Consider the following 27,735-nt stretch of genomic DNA (forward strand, 5'->3'; position numbering starts at 1 on the left):
GCTCCGCAACGGGAGAGGCCACAACAGTGAGAGGCCCGCGTACCGCAAGAAACAAACAAACAAACAAACAAAAAAACTCGGTCCTAAAAGTGGAGTGAAAGTTGCAACAGAACTTTGCTGGGCTTTTAAGAAAGCTATAAAGATTGTATGGAGGCCAGTGTTGCAACTGGTTGGTAGCAATGAGTTGACTTCAGAGGATGAGCATTAAATGGTCAAAATGCTGGCCTAATGGGACTCAGGACGCAGGGCTTCTGGTCCTAGCCCTGCTGCTGTTAACTGGGTTTGTGTAAATAGGCATGTCACTTAACTTTCCAAGCCTCAATTTGTCTGCTTCTTTGCTCCTCTCTCCCACCATTTATTTGTTTTGGTATCTTCCATTCACGTTCAAGACTTTCTCTCAAATGTCTAATGATCACTCCTTGACTGTTCTTGGCTCCTATTTAAGAGACTGAGGCAATAAAAACCTGATGGGAGGCTCTGGATAGAGGCATGGATGGAGCTCGTTGACCATAGACTTATCTGCAGGGAAATCACTTAATCAAGGAATTGCCAGATGTTGGCATCTGGCGATCTCGTCTCTGCACCCACTTAGCTTGATCAGAGAGGAATCCTCCTGCCTGGCTGCCAGTGTTCTTGGGACCAGTGAAGTAGGTATATTTCCACTTTAATCCCCTTGTTTTCAGCCCTGTGCTCTCCCCACTCCCCCTCTATCTCCGCTGTGCTTAGTTTCCTGGTTCACTGTCTCTAGATTATCAACCTTTTAAACAATTCTCCTGTTTTCAGCCCTGAACCTTCCCTTCCTTGCCTTTTGCAACACCTGGCACCTCCAAGTCCAGGGCCTCTCAGGGCTACAAGCATGGGCCAGGAGGGGAGCCCAGTGGGTTCCCCTCCTGGCCCATGCATCTCCTCCACTGCAGGCACTTGAGACTATAGCTTCCTCTACTCTCTGAGTCACTTGTCACTCCTGTATGAGTTTTCCATCTTCCAAAACACTGGTCCAAGCCACTTGTCTGCTGATGTCTCCCCTTTTTTTCTATCCCTGGAGAGGTTTTAATTCCTTTATTTCTTCCTTTATTGGGGCCTTGGATGGTGAAGGAAAAAAACGCCTTTGATCAATCTGCCATGTTTGACCCCAAATCTTCCATTTTCTCATCATAAAATTAGTGTATCCATTTAATAATGATGATGCATCTCCTACAGCCTGCCCCCGAGCTGAGTGCTGGAGAGAGGAAAGAAATTGAGATGGTTCATCTCTGAGAAATGTGGAAAGGGGAAAGGACGTGCCCAGCGTCGGCCTCTATGGTGACACAAGTGTGGGGACATTGCTGGAGATGAGGTGATGCAGAGAAAGAAGGAAGGATGCACGCGCTCAGCCAGGGATGTTGTGGAAGGCTCTGCTGAATAAACTCAAACTCTGTGGTTTTGTGAGTTCAGCTGTTGGGGGGAAGACTGAGAACAGACTGTGCCCATTAATTATCACCAAGTGAGTCCACAGAAAAGTGGTGTTTCCATCCCAGACCCTCAGTATTCCTCACCTGGCTGGGTGGGCCTTTGCCTCTCCAGCATCTTCCAGGGCTGCCTTCCCACTCACGTCATCTCAGGCCTCCCACTGTTGCCCTCCACATGGAGCAAAGAGCCCAGCATTTGGAGGATATAGAATTTGAAGAAGGCCTTCTTGGGCAGGGGAGGCGTGATATCCTGTCTCCTCCTCACTGCTGCCTCCCAGCCTGCAAATAGCTCATTGCTGATAGAGGCCTCGTTAGTCTTGTTGAGAGGTAGTATGACTGGTTTCTGACAGTCTTAAATTGGAAATAAATCCAGGCATATAAATCCCAGCAATGTAGACCTGCTGAAGCACAGCCAAAGCCCATGAGCTCCTCAGTTAGCTTCTGTTAACCCAGCAAACAACCTTGATAGAGTTTTCCTGGAAGCTTGAAGACAGCGCTACAAGACTCAACATAGGTCCCAAATCCAGGCACTTGGTGGACGTTGGTTCCCAACACCAGAGACAGCAGAGCTGATGAACACAGGCCTCCCTGCTTGCACAAGGTGTGCTGTTTGCCCTCCTTTCATCATGTTTAACTCTAGTTCCTATCCAGAAGGGTCTGAAGACTGTCCTTTCCTTATTTCTGCCATTTGCCTGGCTTTTCTCTTAACTACTTGAGAAGTCATGGGAGCTGGTGCTGCAACATTGAGCCATTTGCCATTTCATTGACTCTGTAAAACCACAGGGAAGTAGGACCAGATGAGCTACAGCAAGCTTCCACTTGGTGTCTCGTCCTTACTGTAGAACTGTGTGTTCAAGCTATTACCCTGAACTAGGAGTGGTAGAAGAAGCACATTGCTGTCTACTGTGGAGGATGCTATGTTTTAGAAACTTTGAAGTTGATAGGTTTTTATTGCTTGGGTATCTTAAAATACATTTTCATATTTGAATTCCTTTATCTTCAGTCAGCTTGAAATCTGTGAGTGTGCAAGGGGTGATATGAGACAGAAAACAGTCAACTCTTAGTGGGTTTTTTGGCTGTGCCCTGCCCTGCTGAGAAATTTTGGGTTCATCTTCCTGCCCCTTCTTTGTGATATAAGAGTGGTAGAGCGCTGCCATATGGGGCTGTAGGTAGCCACAGTATGGGACGCTTTACTTTCTTGCCAGTTGCCAGTTTAAGGAACATCGTGTGGCCATGAAAAATTCAAGCGTTTCTGTCCCACAGACCATTTACTGAGGTGGATTTTATCTCTGGGCAGCGGTAGCCAACGTTCCAGTTTCACCTTTTGATTAGTGCCATAAACAAGCCAGAGAAATATCTGGGAGATTGTGCACTGTGGCCACTGCACTTCATATCACATTTCTTATTGTAGCGACTTGTGCAAAAACTGTCTCGGTGGTGTGGCACGTGGCTTAAAGAAGTTCTTCTTGTTGTAGTCAGTAATTTCCAATGGACAGTGTTACTCTCTCCAGTTCATTCTGCTAAGGATGTTCCGTCTTCATGAGGAGGACGTCATCATCCTGCTGTCAACACCCGAGGCCCTTGTCACTCCAGTCCTCTCCTGTAGAGAGTTTTTAGCATCAGACAGTTACTTTTTGGTCAGGGAGGGAGAAATAATGAAGGCGGCTATTATACTTTTACTGAATGTGAAGAGCTCCACAGTGTAATTAAATCCATAAAATGGTGAGTCATGATCATTGCACGCCAGTCAGCCAGGAAGCGGGTGATGGAGCTGATGTCTATTCGCGACCAGCCCCTGATGCTTTTCCTCTGGTAGCACTTGTGCAGGCTTCTCCTGATTTGTGGGCACCAAGTACCTAATTTCGTTTTAAGAACACGAAGCTTTCATGGATGTTCTAAAGTTTGCCCAAGGCAACATTTAATCTGAAAGAGATGTCTCAGGCCTGGTGGACATGTGTCTGGAAGTTCTACTTTCTTGTCGGTTACCAGGGTCTGCATTCTAGAAAAACAGGAGAATCCTGCCTGAGGTGCTTCCAGATGGTTTTGTTGTTGTTGTTATGGAAAGGCATTTGGAAGCTTCTGGAAGTCCATTTCACCACTCATAATTTGAGGGTATGTGAGCATAAATCTAGCCTAGGTTATGGAAGATGGTGGAACAAAGAAAACAGTGTTTCTGTAGGCCAGGGATCTATCAATACAGACAGCCTCAGGTGCATATGTAATCATCATAGGAGGCAGAGGAAATGCTGAGTCACTGATCTGTTCTCACTTGCAGTGCCGAAACCTGGACAACCCAACTTGATGGAGCCATTCAGGGAACCTTTGTCTCTTGTTTCAGAATTTGGCTTTCATGGCTTGCGATGGCAACGACCCAGGAAGCACGATTTCTGAATAGCGTGTCCCTGAAATTCTTGGCGTAGGAAAAATAATAAAGTGAACATGAGATTCTTAACTATAACACCAATAAAAAAATCGCCACTACTGTCCAGTTTTAGTCTGGGAGTGGAAAGCATTGTAAATTGATTTTGATGCTGTCATTTTTGCCACCTGTGCTCTATGCCACTGTGTCTGCACCCCCTACCCCCATCACCTGTTAACACACTTTGGAGTTAGCATGTGTATCTTACATCCACCATGGGCAGTAAACACTTCCTGTACCAAGGTGCTTGAAACAATATCTGTCATTACATCAAAGAAGGTGTTATTGCCAAGTGCAGCTGGAAGAGTTCTAATAATGAGATGGTTTTAAACGAGGTTGTAATGAAATCTGTGTGAAATGTCTGAACATTTTTCTAAGAAAACAAAAATGTGTGCACATTTCTTTATAGTCTTACTATAGAAACATTGTTTTTGCATATACTTAGCACGATCATTTCTCTACATGAGAAGTTTGAATATATTTCTAGTTGTTAAAAGTGCATTTTTGGTGCTGTGTTGGAGAAGCACTGTTAGGGAAGTTTGCTCTGGTGTTGAATTCTCTCTCTTCAAGGGGGAAAAAAAACCCTCTGATGAATGTGGTGTTTGTGGATTCTGAACCAGCATGAGAATTTCTGATCGAGAGTCTAGAAAAGTTATAATAAACATACAGTTAAGAAGGAGAAGAGTTGCCTTCTAGAATGTGAATCCAAACCCAGAAAAGTATGCAGTGAATAAGAACAATACTCAGTAGATTTTCAGATTGATGGAGCTTTCCAATTGCAACTAATTTGTTCCAGCATTGAAGTGAGCATAATTAACAGAGCCTTTCTTTCTTAGGCCAATTAACCACCAAAAACCATGCCAACATTGTAACTGTAAGCAGTGAAAACCAATATTTATGAGGGGGATTGTGCAAGAGTTTGTGTGACAGATGGACATTTTATCACTGTTGATGTTTGGAATTCTCTTGAAAAGTAATGCAATATCTTGTTATTTATGAATGAATGAACAAATGATTGTGCTTTGCTGACTGAGTTTTCTTTAAAAAGCGGTCTACTAAATCTTTTTCTCCATTTAGCCTCTGTTACTTTAGGTTAGATAGCCACATATATTCTGATGTGAAAGCTGAAATATCATAATTGTGTTTTTATTTCAGATACGGATCCACGTGTTTTAGAAAAACAAGAATTACAGCAGCCAACCTATGTTGCCCTCAGTTACATTAATAGGTAAGCCATTTTCAGAATTTATAGCAACCTCATATCTGCCACATGTTTATTTTTTAAATGTATCTTTTTAACAGGGTAGGACAAATGTTTTCAGTCTTCATTTATTTACAGGAGATTATTTAAAATCAACTTCTATATGGAATTTTCTTGTTTCTCTGATGGGGCGAGGCAGGTTGTAGTTCTCTGTTCATATGGCCGAAACATGACTGATTTATAAGCTCATTCTGGAAGTAGTTTGCGTGCAGAGGTAGGATATACTCTTTTGACTTCATAGGGCAGTTTGGAGATTAATGGATTTATGTTTGAGTGAAACTTTTAAACCCTGGGGTGAAGAGGTGCTTTATGAATTCAGAACATTGTTGGACTATCAGAATATATCAGGATATAACAAACTGAAATAATTTAATATCAAAGTTACTTAGTAGAAGTTCACCTTTTAGTAAAAACATTCTCAACGACCCATCTGTGTTGAGTAACACGAGTTTTCCCTGAAACTGAATGTGTGAGCACGACCTTAGAGAACAGTTTAGAACTTAATATATCGGGTCTAAAAGAGGACTTGTTGTTTCATCCAACTTAAATAATTAAGGAGACAGGGATTTTTGAAGAGAACCTGAAACCAACTGATGTTAGGAAAACACCTGCCCCCGCCAAGAGAAAAAGACAAAGGAAAAGCGAAACTAGTTTTTAATGGAAATGAAAAGGGATTAATTTCCAAAATATACAAACAGTTTATACAGCTTAATATCAAAAAACCAAACAACACAAAAAATGGACAGAAGATCTAAATAAACATTTCTCCAAAGAAGATATACAGATGGCTAACAGGCACATGAAAAGATGCTCAGTATTGCTAATTATTAGAGAAATGCAAATCAAAACTACAATGAGGTATCACCTCACACCGGTCAGAGTGGCCATCATCGCAAAGTCTATAAATAATAAATGCTGGAGAGGGTGTGGAGAAAAGGGAACCCTCCTACCCTGTTGGTGGGAATGTAAATTGATGCACTCACTATGGAGAACAGTATGGAGGTTCCCTAAAAACTAAAAATAGGGTTACCACATGATCCGGCAATTCCACTCCTGGGCATACATCTGGAGAAAACTCTAATTCAAACTCTAATTCAAAAAGATACATGCACCCCAATGCTCAGAGCAGCACTATTTATAATAGCCAAGACATGGAAGCAACCTAAATGTCCCTCAATTACTCCTCAGAATATTAGCCGTAAAAAATAAAATAAAGCCAGCAACATGGATGAACCTAAAGATTATCATATTAAGTGAAATAAGTCAGACAAAGACATCATATAATATCGCTTATATGTAGCTTCTTTAAAAAATGATACAAGTGAACTTATTTATAAAACAGAAATAGACTCGCAGACATAGAAAACAAACTTATGGTTACCAAAGGGGAAAGAGGGGGAAGGGATAAATTAGGAGTTTGGGATTAACATATACACACTATTATATATAAAATATTATAGATAAACAACAAGGTCCTACTGTATAGCATAGGGAACTATATTCAATATCTTGTAATAACCTATAATGGAAAAGAATCTGAAAAAGAACATATGTATAACTGAATCACTTTGCTGTACACCTGAAACTAACACAACTTTGTAAATCAACTATACTTCAATTAAAAAAGAAAAGAAAAAAAATTGGGATGAAAAGGAGTCTTAAGGGCCTTTGATCCAGAAGGGAAACATATTGAAATTCACATGAAGCCAGTAAAGATGCAAGAAGAGAGTAATAAAAGTTAGGTAATGAGAAAGAAAGTCAGCTTGATGGCAATATCCTGAATACTGCAGAAAAGAGTACTATTCAAAAAAAAAAAAAGTTGAACAAATAAGGTTTTTTTCCCCTTAAACCTCAGGGGGAAATAAAATCTTAACTTTGCTGAGCAGTGAAGACAGGAAAAGAATTAATATTTTTCTGCTCATATATCTGTTTATGCAACTCTGATGTTCTTTTGGGCACCTCAAAATTGAGTTGAAACTTTCTTTGGCAATAACACTGATTGAAATTGCAGAGTTAGGGTTCTTAAAATGGAGCTAGCTTTTTGGATTAAAAAAAAAAAAAAGAACTGAGTGGAAATTGGAGAGCCTTTGTTTATACCTATTTTAAATTGCTTTACTCTCTTGAACATAATGTGTTGAACAACCTTTAATTCCTTTAAACGCACATCTGTTACAACACCTGAGCAAATTTTAAAATAAAAATAGTTTAATGAGAAAGAGGGAGATTGAATGAATTAGTGAGGGTCGAAGGAATAGTTCCGGGGGAAAAAAGATAGATATGGATTTTAAGGATAGGAAGTTCTGTTAATTTTGTGACGTTAGAAACAATGACAAGTTCATGTAATAGGAAATTTAATTGCTTAGTTTATATAATATTTATACACCTGGCAAAAAGGTATAAAGGGCAAGAAGAAAAGCTAGATTTTGGATAGAGGAGACAATATAGAAGAAATAATACTAGAAAGAGCAAACATAACTCTTTTTATGTCTTGAGCTTTATGCTAAGCATTTTTCACATTACTTATTTCATTTAATCTTCACAGTGACCACATAAAGGAAGTACTGTGATGATCTTCATTTTACAGGTTCAGAAGTTGAGACTCAGAGAAGTTAAGTAACTTGCCCTAGGTCCCCGGCTGGTAGGAAGTGGAGTATTGGGTTCAGACCTGCACAGTTAGGCTCTAGAACCTGTGTTTCTAATCACTCTACAGGCTGCCTTGTGGGGATATCAGAGAGTAAAGTACTAGCTTAGAAAAGTAAGAGGAGAATGTGGAAAACTAATGATGAAAAAATTGGGTAAGACAGCTGGGCAGAGGGGATGCAGAAAGACATAAAGATGAGAGTAATTACCATGCTGTAGATAATTGGAGGTTAACAACCTAATAAAATTAAACAGTAGGAGACAGCAGAAGCTAAAAAATGCTATGAGAAAGGTGACCGGGAACTCCTAAGTGATGTATTGCTGCAAGGAAACTGGCTTGAGCGTGCAGGGAACAACCTAGCATAGCAGGCTTCAGCTAGAGTGGGGAAGGATGCCTTAGCATCTTAGATTGGGAGGAAAGAAAGGGCAGAGCCCTGTGAAGGCACAGGAAACTGTCCACCACCGCCTCTCACCAGTAGGCAGGTGATAGGTGAGCTGCAGGGTGAAGTCAAGCATCTCCTTAGAAAGGTTCATGAGAATCGCTGGGCTGCATCTGGGTATTTCCTTCAAGTTATTGTTATATAGTTCAGGTAGCTGCCTCGAGGTGACAAGATAGCTTATTAATAACTTGTGACTCCCCAGAAATGGGTAATTGGGATAACTTAAAGACATGATAACAGACATGGCTATAGCTGTTAATTACACTATTTTCTCTACAAAATATGTTTGTATTGAAATAATTGAATTTTCCAAATTAACTTTTAATTTTTTAAATGTGTATATAATTTTGGTGTAAACTATAACGGAATATCATGACTAGGCACAAATGGGTACCTTCTTGCACTCAATTCTTGTCATTTACTACCTAATAAACATGTAATGTTCTCTCATTCCTAAACTACAGCTCTACTAGAATTCTCTTAGTAAGACTCCCTGCACCACTTGGCATAATAGTAGTTAGGTATGACCTCCTCTAAAAATGAATTTTTGTTTAGCTTAGTGTTTGCTATTAAACAGCAAATTCTAGTCCCTAGAATAGTAATTCCAATGGGTGTTTGCCAGCTCTCCCCTCCCTCTCTCCCTCTTTCCCTCTCTCCTTCTCTCCCTCTCTCCCTCTCTCCCTCTCTCTCTCTCTCTCTGTCACACACACACACACACACACACACACACACACAAACACACACAAACACACAGACAAAACTCATTTATTCCCAAAACAGTTCTGTGGTCAATTGATTTGAGGAAATCCGGAGTTAAATAACATGGGTTTCTTCACCACAGGGTTTAATCAGATCCTCTCCTATGCTGATACGATTTTAAGTCTCCAAGAGAGGTAGTGTAATTTTCATATGTACCTGATCCCAGAGCACTTTTTCTTGAAGCATCTGATGGGACTAGTTCTGCTAGTTGAGGGTTGCTAGAATTCAATCCCTTCCACTTACATCCTCAACTTCCCCAGGGAACCATGAAGCCTTTTATTCAGGACAGCCTGCTCGTCTTTTTCTGATTCAAAATGCAGAACACTACCATTTCCCTCATGTTCAGCTGGGAAGAACAAGGACAAAATTCTGCCATTTTGTGCCAACTCCATCTACTTCTACTCTGTGCCTGTTTGAAGAGTGATCCATTTGCTTCTCTCAACCTGCCCAGACACCTAGGTGGCTTCTATTAAAAATAAAGCTTTTTAGACATACAGATGGCCAAGAGGCACATGAAAAGCTGCTCAGCATCACTAATTATTAGAGAAATGCAAATCAAAACTACAGTGAGGTATCACCTCACACCAGTTAGAATGGGGATCATCAGAAAATCTACAAACAACAAATGCTGGAGAGGGTGTGGAGAAAAGGGAACCCTCTTGCACTGTTGGTGGGAATGTAAATTGATACAGCCACTATGGAGAACAGTATGGAGGTTCCAAGAAACGAAATTGGGTCATTTGTTGAGACATGGATGGATCTAGAGACTGTCATACAGAGTGAAGTAAGTCAGAAAGAGCAAAACAAATATCGTATATTAACGCATCTATGTGGAAAATGGTACAGATGAACTGGTTTGCAAGGCAGAAATAGAGGCACAGATGTATAGAACAAACATATGGACACCAAGGGGGGAAAGCAGTGCGGGGGGGGAGGTGAATTGTGAGATTGGGATTGACATATATACACCAATATGTATAAAATAGATAAGTAATAAGAACCTGCTGTATAAAAAAAAATTAAAAAAACAATAAATAAAACTTTTTTTGTTTGTTTAGAAATGATCCCCGTTTCTTCCCGCCCATCTCCAGTGTCATTCTCTTCTCTCTGTAAGGAATAGAGCAATGCAGTGGTGAAGAGCATGCGAGCAGGAGTCAGACTGCTTAGGTTTAAGTGCTGTCTCTGCTATGCGTGAGCTATGTGAGCAAGTGGGCAAGTCTCAGCCTCTGTTTCCTCAACTCCAATGATAATAATAATACCTTCCTAACAGTGGGTATTAAATCAGTGTGGACAAAGCATATATAGCAGTCAGTGCCTGGGACATAGGAAGTGTTGTATAAGTAATAGGTCTTTTATTATTCTTTATATTCTGCTCATGCTAAGTCTCCCTTTTCTCTATCAAGTCAGTAATTAGAGGAACAACTGCAGAGGAAGCATTGCTTTGGAGCCGGGCCAGAACAGTTCCTACCAGGAAATAAGCTCCACGAGGACAGGGATACTTTCTTTTCTCCCACGACTGTGTCCCCAGCCTGCAGAACAGTATCTGGCACATAGTAGACTCTCAGTAAATGTTTATTGAATGAGTAAATGAGTGAGTATGAATTTTCATATGAGTGAATGAGAGAGTGAATAAATCATTGATTCTAGGGACACTTCTCTGAGACACCAGGAGCCTCTACTTCCCATGTGCACTGAGAGGGCTATGTGATAAAAATGGAGTGGGGTACAACTTTTATTATTCAGTATTCACATGGAATGCAGCATAAAGTATACTAAACAGTGGCCATTGCTAATTCCCCCACCATAAACAGCTGGACAGATGGATGAGACAGTGGTTTTCAAGCTCTGGACAATAGGCAGTACCAGATGATCCCTGAGAGAAAGGAAACTTAGGAGGTGAGCCCTGTGGTCATCTGGCTCACTGACAGGACAATTTCCTTACTGCAGTCAAGGGAGCTAGAACCCAAAGAGAGAGGGGTCAGAGTTAGGGCAACTAAAGCTGCTGGAATCTGTAGCACAGGGAGACTGGAGATGAGAGATCTGTGCAGAAAGGGACCACAAAGGTCTGTATGAAGGTCCTTCATGAATCCATGGCTGAGAATGGACATGTTCAGGGTAAGAGTGTGAGTCTTACCAAGGAGCAGCAGCTACAGGGGTAAGAATGGAACAGCAAGACCAGAGGTCAAGCAGTACTGGTAGGCATTGCATTCTAGCCCAGCCAGCATGGAAACAACAACCTGTTAATACCCTAATCTTCCAACTGAGGTACCAGAAAGACTCAAATTAGAGATAAGGACTTTGTTCTAGAGTGTGGCCTGCTCTAGAGATGCCCTAACAGCCCCTAAAACCAAGACTCCATAAGTTTTTCAGAGGAGACAGTTTGGAGGTGAGTGCTGACAAGTTAGAAGGTCTTGGGAAACACTTTGGGCTTTCCACAGATCGGCCTTAATAAACCATAAATGTAGGCCTATACAAGTTCAACTGAATCAGCCTGAAATTGAGCTGCCTGCTAGAACAAAAATCAATAGTCTTCACAGAAATTAATCAGATACACAATGTCTAATACACAATAAAAAATTACTAGACATGAAAGGCTTAGGAAAATCTTACTCTTTGGCGTGAGAAAAAAAAAGCAGTCAATAGACACCCTCCCTGAGATGGCTCAGGTGTTAGATTTAGGAAACAAAGACTTAAAAGCAGTCATTATAAATGTGTTCAAGAATGTAAAGGAAAAATATACTAAATAAGAGTTTGTTTTGAATGAAAATAAAATTAGTCTGGATGCTTTTTTAAAAAAAAATTCTCCTACCAGAATCTGAACTACTTAATGAAAGCTTTCTTCCTCTTTCTTACTTTCATTCCCACTCCAAAACCTCACCTAATTCCCCCAAACCCTCACTCTTGCTATTTCAGTTGGACTTATTTTTGCCAGATTATAGTCAGTCATGGCCTCATAAAAAAGGCTATCATTGGCCAAGTGTGTACTGCCCTTCTATTTATTTTATACAAACAAGCCTGAAGCATTTGTTTTTTTTAAATCTGAAAGCAGTGGATTTTTCTTTTTCCATGAAACCACCTGTTGTGGTCTTCTGAGAGCAATCATATTTATTACAGTACAAGACATGCTTTCCTATTTCCCTCTGTCCACCAGATCTGAGGTTCTGCTGTGTGCCCCGGCCCCAGACTGACGTTTGTGGCCTAATGCATGCCATAAACATGTTGCATGCTCTCAGATGTCAAACACCAGACATTGTGCTACCATTTTCTTAGCCTGTGTTTTTATGGACATCAGTTGAAACAAAGCCGAGGTGGCTGCCTGCCAGATTCTCCTTGTAATATCTCTAACCTGATTTGGCTTGCTCATTGTGTACCGCAAGACCCATGTACTCTCAGGAGACATTGGGAAGCTAGAAAGAGCCCTTATGTGACATTTTGGCTTGCTCCAACAGAATTAGCTTGTGCTGCTGGCATAAAACACATGGTAGGAGAGGTGAGTCTTGGCAGAGCTGGGTGATATGATTCGCTTCTTAAGCACTGGGCCTCCCTGTATAACTTACTTGTCATCTACAGTTAGGGCAATCAGCATGTTAAAACAGGCTGCTTATACAACTCAAATCATACTGGGCCATTTTTTAGTCTTTCTTATGTCTACCCATAAGTATTTGTAATTGTTCTTTTTATGCATGTTCAAGTCCATTTCAAAGCTGCATTACATTTTTTCAAAATCTTCAAACTTACTAGTCGAAAGAGATTCAGTGATATTGAAACCATTTAGAAATAGTCTTAGATTTCCTTTTTTTTTCCCCTCTGTAGGAACCCATTTCTTGGACTTTGTTCTAAGCAAGAGCTGCTATATTTTCAATATCTCCAGCTGTGACATTTCCCTGTGGATCAGAGTCTCCAGTACCGCCTCCCTCTTGTGCCCTTTTCCTGGCACCACATTTACCTAGAGACCTCTAGGATCTCAGCCCTTCCTTCCTTGCTTACCTCCACATTCGGGCTGGTTGCTGGATATTAGCTTTGAATTTACCAATTTAGATTAATCCCTCATCCCAGGGCCCTTGCCCACTCATTGTCTCCAGTCTCAGCCTCAGGTCAACCTGACATGATGTGCCTCGCTTCTCAGGGTAGCTGCTGAGAGTCGCTACAGAAAAGTGCCTTACAGCACAATGTGTTCCACCACAAACACAACCATTCCAACCTCAGCTGGACACTCAAGACTGTCCCATAATCCTTTCATCCCAAGTTAAAACCTTGCTAAACTTACCACACAGTCAGTTTCAAGTGTTTCTCATTGTATTAATGTTCCTAAAGGAATTCCCAGTCCCCTCATCAGCAGATGTTCTCAGTTCCTGTCCGGAGAAGATGGAGACCATTTCTGCATCCCGTCTCAACTTCTCTCTTTTCCGTCTCCAATCTCATCTGGATTTTTCATCCATGTTCTGTTCATTCTCTCTCTCTCTCTCTCTTGTTCAAAGCTGGCGCCAAGGCCTGTACTCCACATCCATCTCTCGTCTATGTGGCCTTAAACCCCCTATTGTCTGACTTCATTTAGTCACACTTCATATATCCTAAGGTCTGGTCTATCCTAAGAATGCCCTGTCCATTTCTGTTTTCTCTTCATGGATAACTATGGCATCTTCCCTGAGACCTTCCCCTACTTGGCTTACCAAATTTGATGCCCCTGGCCACTGTCTGTTTCTGAAACCCTTTCCTGCCTTGCACCCACAAACTCGTCCTGTCCTGGTTTTTCTCCTACCTCTTGGCCACACAAATAGAGGCTTCTCCCTAAGTTTTGTCCCTAGAATTTTCCTTTTCTGTCTGTATTTACTCCATTCTTTGAGTTTAGCTCTCACTTCTGTGGAGAGAACTCCCAACCCCTAATGCTGAGATTCCTCCAATTCTCATTTCTAACTGCCGGTTGGTACATGAATATTCAGTACAGGCTCAACTCATCCAGTGCTGGGCCCATTGTTTCACATCCCCCTCCAAAATGGCTTCTCCTTTTTGGATTCATAATGTTGTTTCATGATACCTACCCATTCATTAGCCTAAGAAGCTTGGAGTTAATTATTTTCTACCCACCACTTTCTCTCACTCCCATTTCCAAATAACCAGGTACCAAATCTGTAACTTCTGCATCCTCATCACCATTTTTAAAAAATAAATTTATTTATTTTATTTATTTTTGGCTGCGTTGGGTCTTCGTTGCTGTACACGGGCTTCCTCTAGTTGCGGTGAGCAGGCGCTACTCTTCATTGCAGTGCACGGGCTTCTCATTGCAGTGGCTTCTCTTGTTGTGGAGCACAGGCTCTAGGCGCGTGGGCTTCAGTAGTTGTGGCTCACGGGCTTCAGTAGCTGTGGCTCACGGGCTCTAGAGTGCAGGCTCAGTAGTTGTGGCGCACAGGCTTAGTTGCTCCGCAGCATGTGGGATCTTCCTGGACCAGGGCTCGAACCCGTGTCCCCTGCATTGGCAGGCGGATTCTTAACCACTGCACCACCAGGGAAGCCCCCTCATCACCTTTTGAACGCTTCCCCTGCTACTGTCGTTCCTTGAAACTCTAACTCCCTGTTTCGGATTGTCTCAAGAACTCATGAACCTCTCTGCCTGCCTCCACTCTGAGTGCCAGCTGCCATTAGAAGATTGGTCAAAAGTATCAGCACCAGGTACAAAAACCTTCCATGCTTTGCCCTCAGCTTGCCGTGTTCTTCTTCTTTTCTTCACTCTTTCCTGGCTGTGACAATTCTGCTCTTCAAGATCAACTTTTAATGCTACCTATTTTATGAAGGTTCCCCACAATCCCAGAATGAATTGTTGAAATCTTTAAGTTCCTTTTCCAAAATCATAGCATTTACACACTTTTCTGTGACCATTGACTCATAAAATTTAGATTTGTGTATAAATGTATTTAAGATCAGTAGCTTATCTCCTCTCTCCCTAACTCCCCACCAAGCCTCCTACCCCAGAGCAACCAACATCATAGTGGGTATCCATCTACATTTGTACTCAGGTGAAGACATGTATTGTAGGGCTTTGGTTGTTGGTGACGTTTGTTTTTATAAAAAATGGGAGCCTGAAATATATATATGTATGTATATATGTGTGTGTATAAATTGCACACTTCTCTTTTTGATTTCCATTTAACTTTCGGGTCAAAGTTAGAGCTAGCTCTAACTCATTCTTTTAATACCTACATAAAATTCTAAGAAACAGACGTATAATAGTTCAACTCTTTCACTACCGATTGGTGGACATTTGTTGCCAGATTTGTTTGCATGTCTTTGTGTTTTTGCCACTAATAACAGGGCTGCCACATGGATTAACCCCTGTTTATTCTGCATGCTGATATTCTTTGCTTGTGTTTCTACATTAGTAGACCCTAAGTCAGATCACCTCCCTCTCCCGCCAATGGCTTCCTGTCTCATGTGGAGTCAAAATGAAACTCCTCACCATGGCTAACAAGGCCTCTGTGATGGGGCGCTTTCCACCTCTCAGCCTCACCCCTCACCAGCACAGCTCCTGCTTGGTGAGATCATCCTGCTCCCAGCCCTTGGCCTTGCTGGTCCCTCTGCTGGGATGCTCTCCCTCCCATCAGAGCTTTACGCAGTTCCCTCCCTCCCCTCCTTCACATATCTGGTCACATGTCACCAGCACAGCAAGCCTTCTCTGACCACCAGCTGAAATAGTTCCCTGTCGGCCTTACTCTGCTTTCTTGTTCTTTATGTCACTTATGACCACCTCAAATCACAGTTTAATTAATTGCTTTGTTGTTTGGTACCCGGCTCCCGCTGGAGAATGGGCGCTCCCTGGGGGCAGGGACTTTGTCTTGGTCATCACTGTGTCCTCAGCTTCTGGAACAGAGCCTGTTACATCATAGGTGGTCAGTGAATATGTCCTGAATAAGCGTGTGACTAACAATCGTAGTTTTATATGTATGTGTCTTGTGTTGCCCTCCCACTATGTGTTTTATTCATCTTTCTATTTCTTGCCTCTTCACACCTGACTATATGGCAAGTACTTTGCCTATGGTATGAGATGCAATCAAAGGACTATTGTGCGTGGTGGCAAATTTTATTTATTTATTTATTTTTGCGGTACGTGGGCCTCTCCCGTTGCGGAGCACAGGCTCCAGACGCGCAGGCTCAGCGGCCATGGCTCACGGGCCTAGCCACTCCGCGGCATGTGGGATCTTCCCGGACCGGGGCACGAACCCGTGTCCCCTGCATCAGCAGGCGGACTCTCAACCACTGCGCCACCAGGGAAGCCTGCAAATTTTAACGTAAGGGACGACCTTGGAGATGCCCCTCCGCCTGCCACCATACACATTTAGAAAATGACTCAAGGCACTACACCTCTCTTATTTCATTTGGAAATTCAGATCGCTGGCAGTAATCTACTTGATTTATCGTTTTCCCCTTATGTGTAGCACCTCGGAGTTAATTAAGAAGGCCGTGAATCTTCCCTCCATTGCTCTCGCGCACTCCCCTTTGCTGGATGCTCTCATATTGCTGAGACTGTTGATTTGGACTCAAGTTGAAACATTACTTAATTTTCTCACATTGAGGTTCATTATGCTGAGCCTAAAGACTAGTCTTGCCTCTGAAGGCCCCTTCACTGGCAAGCTTTAAAATAGTTTCGTGTTTCCAGTTTCTAAATAACTTGTTCTCATTTCTGCTACCATGGCCAAGACCTTGCCTGTTGGCTCACAGTAGAGCAGCTGGGTCAGCCCCGTGGCCCCAGAAAGACCTCACCATCCTCACAGTGTAGACTCTCAGCTCTGGTCCATGCATAGGCTGTTCCCAGCAATAGCAGTGCAGACTTAAGAGGGGAGAGCCACACGGCCATGCCCCCCAACACCACACAAGACCATCCAGTCCGAATAAGAGAAGACAGTCAAGTCATGAGAAAGCATTAGCCTTATGTCCTTAAAAGACCAAAGCTAAATTTTATTGAAATTGTCATGTTAAGGAAGAATGAATGGAATGTGTAATACAGGAAATTACTTCCTTTGTCTCATCATTTTCAACACAGATTAGCTTCTGTTAGTTGAGCACCTACTGTGTGCAGGGCACAGGGCAATGCGCTTCACTGTGTCATCCTTAATCTCACAATGACTCTGCCTCACAGCTCTGCTCTCCCTTTTACCCCTAATAAAATGAATTCCCAGGGAGGTTGTGGGACTTTTTAGTGCCTTGGACCCCTCTGGTGAGCTGGAGAAGCCTATGGACTATTTCCCAAAATAATATTTTTAAGTTCATAAGCTAAAATATATAATATTACAAAAAAACCCAGTTATATTCCAATGCAATTGTCAAAATATTAAAATTATGAATTTTGATATGTGCTTCTTAAGGCCTTAAATAAGAAAGCTGGGTGAGTAGTTTCCATAATTTCAAATTAGTATGAATATAAACAATATTTTGAGATATCTGTTACAGTTATACTGTGGTATCAAAATATCTGTGACATCTCTGGGTGCGAAGTCATAGACGCTGCAAAATACTATGATTAGTTGCCTATATTCATAATTGAAAGAAATGCTACATTTCAGTCTGAGGTTAGTGAAAGGTGTAATTTTTTAAATTCAAGTTCACAGGTCTCCTGAGTTCTATCCATGGTCCCTTTAGGTCCACATACCCCAGGTTAAGAACACCTCAGGTAGGTGTCACCGTTACTAAGTAACTTTCAGAGGTGAACGCAGACCCAAACTGATGCAGTTCCAAAGTCGTTGCTTTTTCTTGTATGTCATGGTGCCTCCCCATACTATTACCTTGCTTTCCATAAAAACTTCACATATTTTACTCATCATCATACTGCCGTGTGGGGTAGGTCATGGCACAAACAAATAATAAAAATTAAAATGTAAATAATAAACCTTTTTTTTTAACAAGGAACTTCCCCAAATAATTCCAAGTATTCTGACTTCTTATGAAATCATACATTTTCTCCACTGAGCCATGATTCTGTTATAAAAATTTCTCTGACCTAATTTTTTTACAAGGATCAAAGAAATTCAGTGACTTACCCACGTTCACACAGCTACTAGATGACGGACTTGGGATTTGAACTCCCAGATCTTTTTGTCCTGTATTCTCATCATTCTTCAGGATTACCTGGATACCACCGTAAAAAGATGTCAGATAATTTCTCTCAAAACTACATGGGATCCAGGCATGTCCAGGAGAAGTCCTATGTCTCCTAATCTCCAATCTGTTGTCTTGCCTCATACACACTGCATCTAAAAACCTACAGCTCAGAATTTACCCACATATAGTTCTTCAATCGGACATGCAAACCATGTGCGGTTACCAGACTTGAATAATTTAAGTGCTAGCTTATATTTTCTGTCATTGTCTCCAGTTGCTGATAAAACCCAAACAACAAGCAGGGAGGATTTTTCATTCCACCCTAAGCAGGTGGTAATTTAGTGTCTGGTCATTGCACTCCTGTCAGTTCTTTCCCAGGGGCTTTTCTCCCTTGCTTGATGCCAGTTAGTGCATTTTCCTTGACAGTCAATTCACTCTGCACCGTTGCTCAGGCCATAAACGTGATGTTCAACAAGCAGAAGGGTTTGCAGAGAAGCCTTCCTGGCGCTTCCGCACCTTTCGCGATCACCGAAATTTCCCTGCAGATTTAGGTGACAACATGGGCCCATGTAATTTACAGATGGTGGGGCCAGTGTACAATCAGTTCTTGCCAACCCCCTCTCTCCTCTAATGAGATACGATTCAGCATGCCAAGACCAGAAATTGCATCTGGCTTTTGGAGTTGTCCCTGCCTTCTCAGCAGTGTCTGTATACATCTTTTCTTGACTGTGCCTGGCTTAGCCAGCTCAATTTTTCATTTCAAGTTCAGAGTTTAGCAACTGTCAATACTTGGTTCTCTCGAAAAGCAGTCTCACCAAGGCAAATTGCAAGCCCTTCTCTTTATATCATATACTGCCCAAGTCTGCCTTTTGCCCAAACTAAGGTTAGCCAGAAAGGATAATTGGTGTCACCGTCCCTACAACCAGAGGAAGAATGCACAGTGTTCTTTGGCAGTGTGTGTGAACTGCAGATTCCTCTGTACTTTAGTCTTCCAGGAAAAATAGAATCAGTTGTTGGTGCACACTTGATTTATTTTTTCATTTTCATTATTGGGGCAGATTCATTTGGAGCAAATAAGCTGGGAATTTGCTTAGACTTGTTCTTCATTGTGACCATACAAACATTCCTCTTTCTTTTATTGCCCATTTTATCATTGTGTTCAGCACCAGCCACAGTCAGTGATGTACAGTTCTCTTGGGCCAAACAAGTATGATGGAAAGCTGGTTTCTGTATCACATTCATCTTTGCTAGACGTCAGCCCTATTTTTGAAAACTCAAAGCTGGAATGCTTTTAATTAATAAAGGCACATTATGCTCTTTGCTCATTTACCCTTTAAAATTTTTTTAATGGTCTTTGGCATAGATTTCTCTAGGACTAAGGCATCAACATCTTATTTTCTAGAGTATTAAAGGGGCAGGCACATATTTGTGTATAATATCGAAGTCAAAGAAATCTTAATTTAAACTTGAAAAGCTATTGTAAACCCTTCAATTTCTCCCTTAGGTCACCCAACATCCTTGTAGCCCCTAAAAGATGTTCAATACAAAGGACAGGTCCTGGCTCTAGAATTCTACCTGATAAGCCTTTTTTTCTCCATCTTCGAAATAACGAGAGCTTTGCCCATGGCTGTCATCTCTTCCCATCTGTTAATAAGTTTATTACGTGAACTGTGAATTATGAGACTCATTCTGTTATGTATAGAATAATCTGTTTATGGCAAAGCAAATTAATCAGGAATTTCATGTGGGCTTCCATTTAATTGTATTTCGTTTCTTTGGCTCACCATGTGTTTTTGAGATTCATCCATGCTATTGTATGTATTAGCACACGTTTTGTTTTTGCTTGTCATATCCATTCTCCCAGTGATGATCTTTAACTATTACAAGTAAGTGTCTGTGAACGTTCTCGTTACAGTCTTTTTGCGGATATAGCATTCATCTCTCTTTGGTGTATTTCTAGAAGTGGAATTGCTGAGGCATGGTGTAGTGTGTATTTAGCTATTAGAGAAACAGCCAAATCGTTTTTGCCGGTGGTTGAACCACTGCACTCTCCTACAGGCGAGGAATGAGACTTCAGTAGTTTTGCCTCTTCACCGACACTGTACTGTCAGCCATTTCAGTTTCAGTCATTCTGGTGGTTGTCTAGTGGTATTTAGAGCAATATAATTTTGGTCCATCATACCTCTTTATTTTTGGTATATAAAAATGCTAAAATAAGAATAGGAATTAAAAATGGAAAGAAATAAGTACTCAGATTTCATCAACAAATTAGATGCTTTTTATCTTTCCCTCCAAGTGGTTATCCACACGTATGTTTAAAAATTGTGATAAACTCTTTCTAAAATTTTGCTTTGTCACTTATGTTTTTCTAGATTGCTATGCAATAATAAGTAGTTTTTAAAAACCCTGGCAATGTGAATTCACAAATATGGCTGGTAAGAAGACATTAGTCCATCTTTTTACAAAGAAAAGTGTGGGTCTGTTGAACCCTGCCTTTACCACTGTAAGAAACGGCAGACAGTCAGAAAACTGTGGAGTGTTACTGTATTCTATTTTCTCCTCCTGTGCCCAAGCATAGACCCCACAGGTGTGCCTGAGCCATTCCTGCCCATGCCTCAGGGAGGGATGTGGCCAGACAGGATGCAGCTGAACCTGTAGTGTCTACTCCGCTGCTCCCCCAGAGCCCCTGTATGCATCTTGCTCTGCTAGTGGCTTTGACCCACTGCCCAAAGAGTGAAACTATGTAAGGTATTTCTTTTAGAAAATGAGAACAGCTTTTTTTTTCCAAGAGTAAACGCAATGTGCCTAAGTATACGGATGTACATAATACGGATGTACATAGTAAAAGTGTAAAGAAGTGCATGGCATAGAGAACTATAAAAGCCAGGATCACCGTTATCTCTAGCGGCAAGAGTACCACGAGAAAGAGTAGGGAAAGGGCTTCACCTGTGTTGGTAGCATTTTATTTCTTAAGCTGGAGGTGGGTTTACAAGTTTTTGTTGCAGGGTTCTTTAAACCATTTTGAAATCTTAATGTTTTAGTCAGTTCATTCTCATTATTAATGATTCACATATCAATGAACGATATAAAAGAGAAATGAAAATATATTTCCACCACCATGCACAGGAAATACTGCTCTTAACATTTTGGCCCATGTCCTTCCAGGATTTTGTGTGTTCTATTCTCTCTATATATATATGTTAATGTTTTATATATACACATTTATTAATGTATCAACATTTCCACAATGAAATGTGTGTGTGTGTATATATATACACACATATATAAAGAGAGAGAGAAAATACAATATATAAATGGAACATACTCTATACTCCTTTTTTTTTTCTTTGGCTGTGTTAGGTCTTCATTGCTGCACGTGGGCTTTCTCTAGTTGAGGCAAGCAGGGGCTACTCTTCTTGTGGTGCGCAGGCTTCTCATTGTTGTGGCTTCTCTTGTTGCAGAGCACAGGCTCTAGGCACGCAGGCTCAGTAGTTGTGGCTCATGGGCTCTAGAGAACAGGCTCAGTAGTTGTGGCGCACGGGCTTAGTTGCTCTGCGGCACGTGGGATCTTCCCAGGCCAGGGATCGAACCCGTGTCCCCTGCATTGGCAGGTGGATTCTTAACCACTGCACCACCAGGGAGGCCCTATACTCCATTTTTATAATCCTCACTTTTTAAACAAATTTCATTGTGGGACTATTTATATATTAATAAACACAGCTATATATTATCATTAAAATGGGTATGTATTAGCCTATGTATAAGTTTACTATAAATTTATTTAAACCAGCCCTTTCTTGATGAACATTTAGGTAGTTTTCCTTCTTTTTTTTCTTTTTTTCTGTCATTAATGTAAAAACAATACAGCAATGAACAAACAGAATTTACATCTTTTGCACACTAGTCCAGTTATTCTCTTAGGATGAACATCCATCAGGGGAATTGCTGAGTCTGAAGATGTGTACAACTGAAATTTAGATAAATTTCACTGAAGTATCCTCTAGAAATGGGCTCCAGTGTAGAATGTCTAAGAATCTGTTCTATCCTTCCTTATCTTCAGTGGGAATTAGGAATCTTTTGACTCTTTGCCAGCTTGGAAAACTTAACCACCTAAAAGCATATTTATATAAACATTGTTATAATTTTCACCTATTTGATTCAGTATCTTATTAAGATAATGTTTTTTTCTCTTTACAAAGCACTATCTGGTCATGGTGGAAACTTAGTAAAATAAAGAAGATAATGAAAAACCTTAAATATCTCCACCCAGAGTTAAGCACGGTTAATGTTTCTGGGTATTTTCTTCTAGTTGTTTTTCTTGTGCATATTTTTCCAGAATGATACCATATAGGGAATTCCATCATCTGCTTTTCTCACTTTCTTAACTACATTTAGAGTGTTTTTTGGTCTCTAAATATTTTTAAAAATAATCATTTGGCAGCACTAATACCTAGAACTTATTCATCCATTTCCTGTGCTGGCCATTGGACTGTTTTATATTTTTCAGTGTTATGAATGATGCCATGATTCCATCTGACCTGTTTCTAGAACTGGGATTCACGACTGTGAACACTTTAACACTGATACAGAGTGTCAAAGTATTTCCATAAAGGATGTAGTCATTTTGATTCTTACCAGTAGTGAACAAGAATATTTCACTATTTCCTTGCTGACATTAAGGATTATCATTTTAAAAAACTTTTGCAAATTTAATATTAAGGAAAACATGGCATATGGTATTTATGAATGACTAGTATGATGGATCCCAGTTTTTCATGTAGCAGGACCATGGCACAGTCAGAAGAGGGCTGGATCCTTTCAACACATGAAAGAAGTGTAGAATTTCCAGGTTGTCTTCTGGAATCCCTTCCAAAAGGGTACTGAATATGAGATCCAGCTTGAAGCCAAGATTTATAGCCCCAGACCCCATAGAACAATGATCAAATCGTTCATATACATTATAGAGTCCCTTGTTTGAAACTGAATGACTAGATAAACATTCGTGTGACTCCTGAGGAATAAAGATCATCCTGTGTTTAGATTTGCCCCTTCCTTCTCACCATTTGTGATCAGTCTGTGAAAATCACAAAGGTTCTAGAAGAGTAGAGAACCAGATGTAAGAGGGTGGAAAGGAGATAAGTGTGCTGCCGGGTTTCTAGTCCTCTCTCTTTTCAACAGCCTCTCCCTCCAGCTCCCCACTTTCTTCCCATCCTCCCAAAATGAGCAGAAGTCTAAGATGAGAAGCTAAATAAGAAATAGTAATTGGGCCTTTTCAAATCTCTTGGTTTGGAATTGACGTAGACTCTGACTAGCCCAGTTCCTTAGATCTATGAAGTCCATACCATCTTGCAGTTAACCTGGGTGTCCCAGATTGTTTTCTTCTCTTGTCTGAACTTAAGCAGCTGGAAGTTGAAGCCGCTACCTCATCTTTGCTGCTTGCACTGCTTCTTTGCAAGTTACCAGATCGGAATCCCAGACCCCGAAGGGAATTAAGAAAGAACTGGAAAGGACTTTCCAAACGGTGTACCACGGGAAGGTCAGACAATCAGAATGATCCCTTGAGAGTTTCCGAAGAATTTTGTTTATTCAAAAGCTTCCACTCATATAAAAGCGTGAAAATAAACCTGCCTTTCCCACTAGAGAGATTTGGCCACCAGCAGCGATTGTGGCAGACTGTTATCCTGCTTCTCCTCTGTATTTATAGAGGCTCAGAGAAGGGATAATGCATTTTATGGACTTCATCTCATTACAGGTCTGGCCACATTCCATATGTCATTGGTGCCCTTGCCTTCCAGGAGTCTTTCCTCCCTCCTCCTGACCCCCCCCGCCCTCGCGCCCATGAACGTAACTGTGTCCATGGTCAGCCTTGACTTGTGTTTTTCTCACTGTGACAGGAATAGAATTTTGCATCTCACTCTCGACCTCCATCATCCATTGCCAGACCACCTCAATTCCCTCATCGCCACTTCAGTCTGCACAAAGTGAGGTTTCATTATTATATTTGCATTAAGAATACTATAAATTATGTAAGGCTGGTGTAAGAAAGAGTGGGTGGGGATTGAAAAACAAAATCACTCTCTTCCCAAGTTTAACTCAAACCCAGCATCTTTACAAGGTACCTTCTCGGAAGAGCCTGGCATTGCGTTAGCGGGAGTCTTACTCTTCCCTGTAGAGTTCCTGAGTGTACTGTATAGTGTTAATGTGTTGAATACTTTTTCTTTTAGCAAACCTTCTAGAACTGAGAAGTGATGCCAGCATGCTGCTCATAAAGCATTAGCTTTTCCTGATTACATTTCCATGTTTTGCAATTGCAGGGGAAGGAGAATTCAGATCCTTCCAGTAGCTTTCCAATTGAACATTCACGACAAACTGCAGAAACATTTGTGTCCAAGCGACATGTCACTTGACAGTTCATGTTTTTCTGTCCCATCTTGTTTTTGTATGTGCAGTGGCCGCACTGGTCATGTGTTTTTATTCATGTAGTCATATCTTTATACCCTGCCGCCTGACTTGTTCTAGAGATGGAACAAGACAAACTTCAGAAGTTAAATTCAAACAAGATGTGAGGGAATGAATTTCTTTTAGGGATAAGGGAGGAATCCTTCTAGTCAGGAAGGATTTATGATTTTTGGCTTTGTTTTCCTCTTTCGTTTTTCATTAGTCTTTAGACTTAGCAAAATCTAATGTGCTCAAGATTTATAAAATACAACAACCTTTGCTTTCTTGTCAGGAGTAAAGACCAAGAAGGGTTAATCAACCTTCTACCTAATATTCTCACAGGTAGTCTAGAAAGATGTGTCACATAGAAATATAACATTTTTTAAACAGAGACACATTTGCCAGTCTTCTTCGTGTAGTCAAATTTGAGGAAATTTAAGGATGTTTTGATTCATGGCCCTTATTCATCTCAAGCAGTAGTTTTGAGATGTCAGAAGACTGGAGTGATAGGCATTTATGTGTGTTAATATTAGCTATAAGGAAAATATATGTATCTGTGCTGTGCAAGAAAATAAACATGTTCAGACCTTCCTTGAATTCTGTCACCAAGTTCTCCTTTATCTTAGACTTTGCATAAAGAATGGATGCATTTTTATTAGATGTCTAACTTTTTGTTTGCTTATTTGTGTTATAAAACAAAATCATGGAGCAGTTACCTTGGGTGTACAGTGACTTGAAGAAATAAGAAATGCAGCATTTTGGTACTGTCAAGAGTTATGATCTTTGCTTGGATTTCGTGCTGAAGAGCAGTATGTACATATTTTAACCTTTGAGTCTGATATGTACTGAAATGTGCAGTGTCAGTGCCTGTAAATGAAACCCTGTAGTTGTCACAGCTGTCTTGACTTCTTCTGAAAAATCTACAGTGTCTTTCTAGTCGTTCTCATGCTGATAATGTTAGAAAAAAGAAACACATGCGAACATACTCACACACTTACAGTCACAGATACCACAATAAATTCCAGACCACAAGATATACTGGGAAAGTCTCTCTCTCTCCTTTTTTTTTTTAAAATGAATTTTCTTGAGATTAGCTTAAGCATTTTAGCCAATATTTTAAGGACTAACAGACTCATGAGTTTAACCATCATTAGCATCTGAAGGTGATCCAACCAGCCATGTAGGTAGGATTCATGATCACCAGAATAGGTTGGTTCCCTTTTCCTTTGGTTTCCTTAGTCATCTCCTGCTTAGGTCCTTTTAAAAAAAAAAAAAAAAATTTAATATGCTGTGTAGACCACTAAAGAAAGCCTGGATTTCTCAATTATTAAGGAAATCCTAGAGTAAGCTTTGAAGATGGTGGATGAGAGTTGCATCATTTATAGTCTACCCTTCTAACACAATACTTTGTGTGTTCCTTCACATTTTTTGAGTTCCATTCTAATTTTATAGGCATTTATGAATGCTTAGAATCAAGACACATTTAACTGTGTCATTTCATGAGCATTTTTCCATGTTGCCACATCTTCAAAGTGACTTTTTTTAATGACCACATAATATTTCATAACATGGAATTCACAGAAGCATGCTATCCATTTTGTCATAATGGCCACTTACAAGCTCTCATTATTATAGATTATGCCAAAGCAAACATCTTTCACTGTGCTAGTAGTTTTTCCCTTTTAGATTATTTCCATAGGACCTTTTCTCAAAAGTGGATGCTCTTTGCCATTGAGTCTCCAACTTCTTCTGCCCCAGTGTGCATATTGGATGATTATTGTCATTATACATTCCCAAGGGAGAACTTAGATTTCTACTACATCCTAAAACATTTTGGGGAGGAGGGTCTAGGTGAAGCCCTAGAGCAGTTCACACTTGGCATCACTATTTTTTGTGTACATGAGTAACCGGTTCCTGTGTAAGCATCACTCTCCACTTAAAAAATGTTAGAGAAAGTACTGCTCACATGAGGCTAACCTTACGCCTACCTCAGCTTGTTAAAAATGGAGTCATTTCCAAACACCAGTCTATTTGCTATTACTTGTACTGTTACTTATGATACACCCCAAACATGTGCAAGATCCCAGGATTGACAGCTGCCTGCATGCCACCATTTTAACTTAAGAGGAGTTACTATAGGGAACCAGTGACAGGCAATTCAGAATTTGAAATGAAATAGAGAGCAAGTGTCTTATCCTCCAAAAATGAGCTCTTTGGAGAAATGTCTATTTAGGTTTTCTGCCCATTTTTGGATTGGGCTGTTTGTTTTTTTGATATTGAGCTGCATGAGCTGTTTAATCCTTTGTCAGTTGTTTCATTTGCAAATATTTTCTCCCATTCTGAGGGTTGTCTTTTGGTCTTGTTTATGGTTTCCTTTGCTGTGCAAAAGCTTTTAAGCTTCATTAGGTCCCACTTGTTTATTTTTGTTTTTATTCTCATTACTCTAGGAGGTGGGTCAAAAAAGATCTTGCTGCAATTTATGTCATAGAGTGTTCTTCCTATGTTTTCCTCTAGGAGTTTTATAGTGTCCGGCCTTCCATTTAGGTCTTTAATCCATTTTGAGTTTATTTTTGTGTATGGTGTTAGGGAGTGTTCTAATTTCACTCTTTTACATGTTGCTGTCCAGTTTTCTCAGCATCACTTATTGAAGATGCTGACTTTGCTCCATTGTATATTCTGGCTTCCTTTGTCATAGATTAAGTGACCATAGGTGCATGGGTTTATCTCTGGACTTTCTATCCTGTTCCATTGATCTATATTTCTGTTTTTGTGCCAGTACCATACTGTCTTGATTACTGTAGCCCTACAGTATACTCTGAAGTCAGGGAGTCTGATTCCTCCAGCTCCGTTTTCTTTCTCAAGATTGCTTTTGCTATTCGAGGTCCTTTGTGTTTCCATACATATTGTAAAATTTTTTGTTCTAGTTCTTTGAAAAATGCCATTGGTAATTTGATAGGGATTGCATTGAATCTGTAGATTGCTTTGGGTAGTGTAGTCAACATCACTAATTATTAGAGAAATGCAAATCACAAGTACAATGACATATCACCTCATATCAGTCAGAATGGCCATCATCACAAAATCTACAAACAATAAATGCTGGAGAGGATGTGGAGAAAAGGGAACCCTCTTGCACTGTTGGTGGGAATGTAAATTGATACAGCCACTCCGGAGAACAGTATGGAGGTTCCTTAAAAAACTAAAAATAGAACTACCATGTGACCCAACAATCCCACTACTGGG

The 27,735-nt window shown here is 40.6% G+C and overlaps 1 protein-coding gene across 1 annotated transcript in view; it reads left to right on the forward strand.

The window, feature by feature from the left end:
* Window positions 1-27,735, forward strand: part of JAZF1 (JAZF zinc finger 1) — a 342,624-nt gene that overhangs the window by 181,897 nt on the left and 132,992 nt on the right. Inside the window, exon 2 of the mRNA XM_028489958.2 lies at window positions 5,023-5,095. Within this exon, the coding sequence (XP_028345759.1) occupies window positions 5,023-5,095 (73 nt within the window). The remainder of the gene's footprint in view (window positions 1-5,022; window positions 5,096-27,735) is intronic.

This window comes from Physeter macrocephalus, chromosome 5, assembly GCF_002837175.3.
Source record: "Physeter macrocephalus isolate SW-GA chromosome 5, ASM283717v5, whole genome shotgun sequence".
Classification (NCBI taxonomy): Eukaryota; Metazoa; Chordata; class Mammalia; order Artiodactyla; family Physeteridae; genus Physeter; species Physeter macrocephalus.